The sequence below is a fragment of the Acanthisitta chloris genome, unplaced genomic scaffold (assembly GCF_000695815.1).
Source record: "Acanthisitta chloris isolate BGI_N310 unplaced genomic scaffold, ASM69581v1 scaffold10534, whole genome shotgun sequence".
Classification (NCBI taxonomy): domain Eukaryota; kingdom Metazoa; phylum Chordata; class Aves; order Passeriformes; family Acanthisittidae; genus Acanthisitta; species Acanthisitta chloris.
The window spans coordinates 10,328-13,424 of record NW_008671034.1 but is presented as its reverse complement, the minus strand read 5'-3'; the positions used below and the strand labels follow the sequence as shown (position 1 = coordinate 13,424).

General features: G+C 53.0%; 1 protein-coding gene across 1 annotated transcript in view; it reads left to right on the top strand.

Moving 5' to 3' along the window:
• LOC103801522 (transmembrane protein 183A-like) overlaps positions 1 to 3,097 on the top strand; it is a gene marked incomplete at its 5' end in the record, with an annotated part of 14,972 nt that overhangs the window by 8,705 nt on the left and 3,170 nt on the right. Inside the window, one exon of the mRNA XM_009073937.1 lies at positions 536 to 716. Coding sequence (XP_009072185.1) covers positions 536 to 716 — 181 coding nt within the window. The remainder of the gene's footprint in view (positions 1 to 535; positions 717 to 3,097) is intronic.

Genomic DNA, 3,097 nt, shown 5'->3' with positions numbered 1-3,097 from the left:
GGAGAGAGCCATGATGTCACCCCTGAGCCTCTTCTCAAGGCTGAACAAACCCAACTCCCTCAGCCCTTCCTCAGGTGTTCTACACCTTTGATGAGCCTCACTGGACATGTGTTCTCTACCTTTTATGAGCCTCACAGGACATGTGCTCTATACCTTTTATGAGCCTCATAGGACGTGTGTTCTAGACCTTTTATGGGTCTCATTGGACATGTGTTCTACACCTTTCATGACCTTTGTTGCCCTTCTCTGGACTCTCTCCAGTGCCTCAATGTCCTTTTTGCAGTGAGTGCCCAAACCTGACCCCAGCACTGAGCTGTGACCTCCCCAGTGCCCAGTCCAGGAAGATGAGCACTGCCCTAGTCCTGCTGCCACACTGTCCTTGCTCCAGGCCAAGATGCCCTTGGCCTCCTTGGCCATACTGTTGGCTCACACTGAGCTACTGCCACCAGCACTGCCAAGTCCCTTTGTGGCCAGCAGCAGCACCCCAAGTGCCCTGTGCCCCCTGAGCAGGTGTTGGGTTTGTGTTGGCCCTCAGGCACTACAGCCTGGACGCGTACCTGCCCCTGCGCCTGCGCCCGGAGTCCATGGAGAAGCTGCACTGCCTCCGAGCCTGCGTCATCCGCTCCCTCTACCACATGTACGAGCCCTTCGCCTCCCGAGTCTCCAGGAACCCAGCGATCCCAGACAGTACTCCCAGCACTTTAAAGAATTCCAGAGTAAGTGGGCTCGCTCAGGGGGTTGGATGTGTCTGAGCTGTTGCTGTTTCTGTTTGGTGTTTTCTCCTTTCTAGAAGGCAGCGATGTGATGGTTAGATGGTCACCGGTGGTGCTTCGGTGTGGGATGATCACTCACTCTGAGCAGGGGTTGGTTAGGTTGCTAGGTACTGGTATATTTAGTCTTTGGAGTAACTTCTGCCTATGTCCTACCATGACAACTCTGTAAGCAGCACAAGGACACTCTATGTCAGAACTGCCAGGGGTATTTGCAGCTCAGCTCCTCTGCAAAGAGGTTCCACTAGGAGCAGCTCTTCTATCTTCTGCTTTATTCTGGCCCTGTGTGGTAGAACACATCTCTCTCTGTAGCAGCCCTCAGGGAGCTCAGGGGTGACACTGATAGCCAGGAGTCATGTCCTGTAGGTCATCCCTCGTGTGGTGTCTGGGTGAGGGAGGTGGTGAGCATGGCAAACGTCAGAGCCACTGTCTGCTTTGGGACTGGGGCTGTGTGGGGCTGGAAAGGACAATTCCCTGTGCCATCCCAGCTTGGAGCACTTGCAGCAGTCCTCTTTAATTGCTGTTGACCATTAACTCTGAAATGCCTCTGTGTCTCTTGTTTGGTTTGAACTTGCAACTGGCTGATTCTCTGTGAGCAGCTTAAACAACAGTGTGAATTCTCCACCCTCCAAAGCCAAGGGCAAAACCCTGTTGAATGAGGTTTTTTTGGAGTCAAACTGAAGTGGGTTTGGTTCAGGAGTTTCAGGAGCAACTTCATCTATCCCTGTGTGACATCCCCCTTCCTTCCTTCCTTCCTTCCTCCTTCCTTCCTTCCTTCCTTCCTTGCTCTCCCCGTGGGGGTGGAGCCTGGGAATGCTGTCCCAGGGAACATCCAGCAGCACACAGGCAGGTGGTGCTGCAGCTCTGTGTGTGCTCTTATCTCTGCATCTACAGCTCTTCCTTCTCTTCCTGAGTCCCCACTGCGGGTATCATCCTTCTGAAAAATTCAAACCCCACAACATTTGGAGGAAATTCCAACCTAACCATAGTCCTGTTGCCTTCCCAGCACTGCTGGACTCTGGGTGTGTGGCTGGAAGGACTGGGAACCCCGAGGTGGTGCTGGCAGGGTCCCATCCTGGGAGCATTCATGTTGACATCATAACGGCTTTGGTGCCCACTGCTAGTGCTTCTCCTGTACTAACAGTTTGAGAAGGTCCTTGAAGTGCATCTTTGAGTGCATTTTGGTTTATTTTTCAAGCCACTGTTGAGCTTTTAATAAAAAAAAAAAGGAAATTAAATGGTGACGAGGCTTTGGTGGAACTAGAGGTTTGACCTAACCCTTTGGAGCATGGAAGAGCCACCCTGAGTCTGGGCTTGCTGTAGTGCTGCATTGCAAGGCTCTGAGCTCCACGTGTGTGACTGTGCACACAGCTGCCTCAGCACAGAGGGTTTGGAGGAGGCTCTGGCACTGCCTCCTCATGTCCTACCTTTCATGGCCTTTGGCTCTACCTTCACGGGTCCTCGCAGCGAAGGGCAATGCCTACACACACAGTGCATGTGGCAAGAGGAGAGCCCAGGCCTGGGTGTTCTCAAACCTAGCTTTTTTCTTCCCCTAGCCTAGCTTGTGTGGGACACTGGAGCCGTTATGGTGTCAGCAGGAGTGTTTGCCCTTTAAAGACTCCCCATAGTCGGCGCGGAGCTGCAGGTCGCGCCGGTCCCAGGGGCAGCGACGGCTGACAGCGACGACATCCTCTGCCCCTTAGGAGGTACTGACCATTTTGTGCTTCACTTCTTGCCATCACCAAACGAGTTGTTAGAGCAGCTTGTCTCTGCAGGTGAACTCCAGTGAATGGTGGAGTTAAACTCAGCAACCTCCAGCTGAGTTAAAACCCAAGTGGAGAGTGTTTGTGTTAGAAACAACCTGAGGGTTGCTTCCTCCCAGGTGGAGGTTGCTCAGTGTTTCTGGGCTTGCCTCCACGTGGCTTTGTTGTTCAGCTCATGGAGATGGTGGAGAGAAAGGTCCTTTAAGGACTCTTGTTGATGGATGTGACTCAGAGTTGAAGCAGAGGGTCTTGTCTCACCTGTGGTCTCTCCTTTCAGAGCCCTGTGGTGGAGGTTGTTTCATTAGGGGTCACTCCATCCTGCAATGAAATTAAAGGTGTGCTTCACCCTGCAACCCTTCTCTCTTCAGGAGAGGCTGTGTGTGGGTCACAGGGAGTTCTCTTTCCCCACATGATTCCTCCTTTCCCTGCTGACACTGGTGGAAGATAAGACCAGCTGTGCTGTGCTGGCAGCTGTGGTGAGGAAATGCTGAGGGATGGCTGGACTGCTTTGCCAGGTTCTTCCCTTGGCTGTTGAAGGCTGGTTGCTTCTACTGTCTGGCAGGC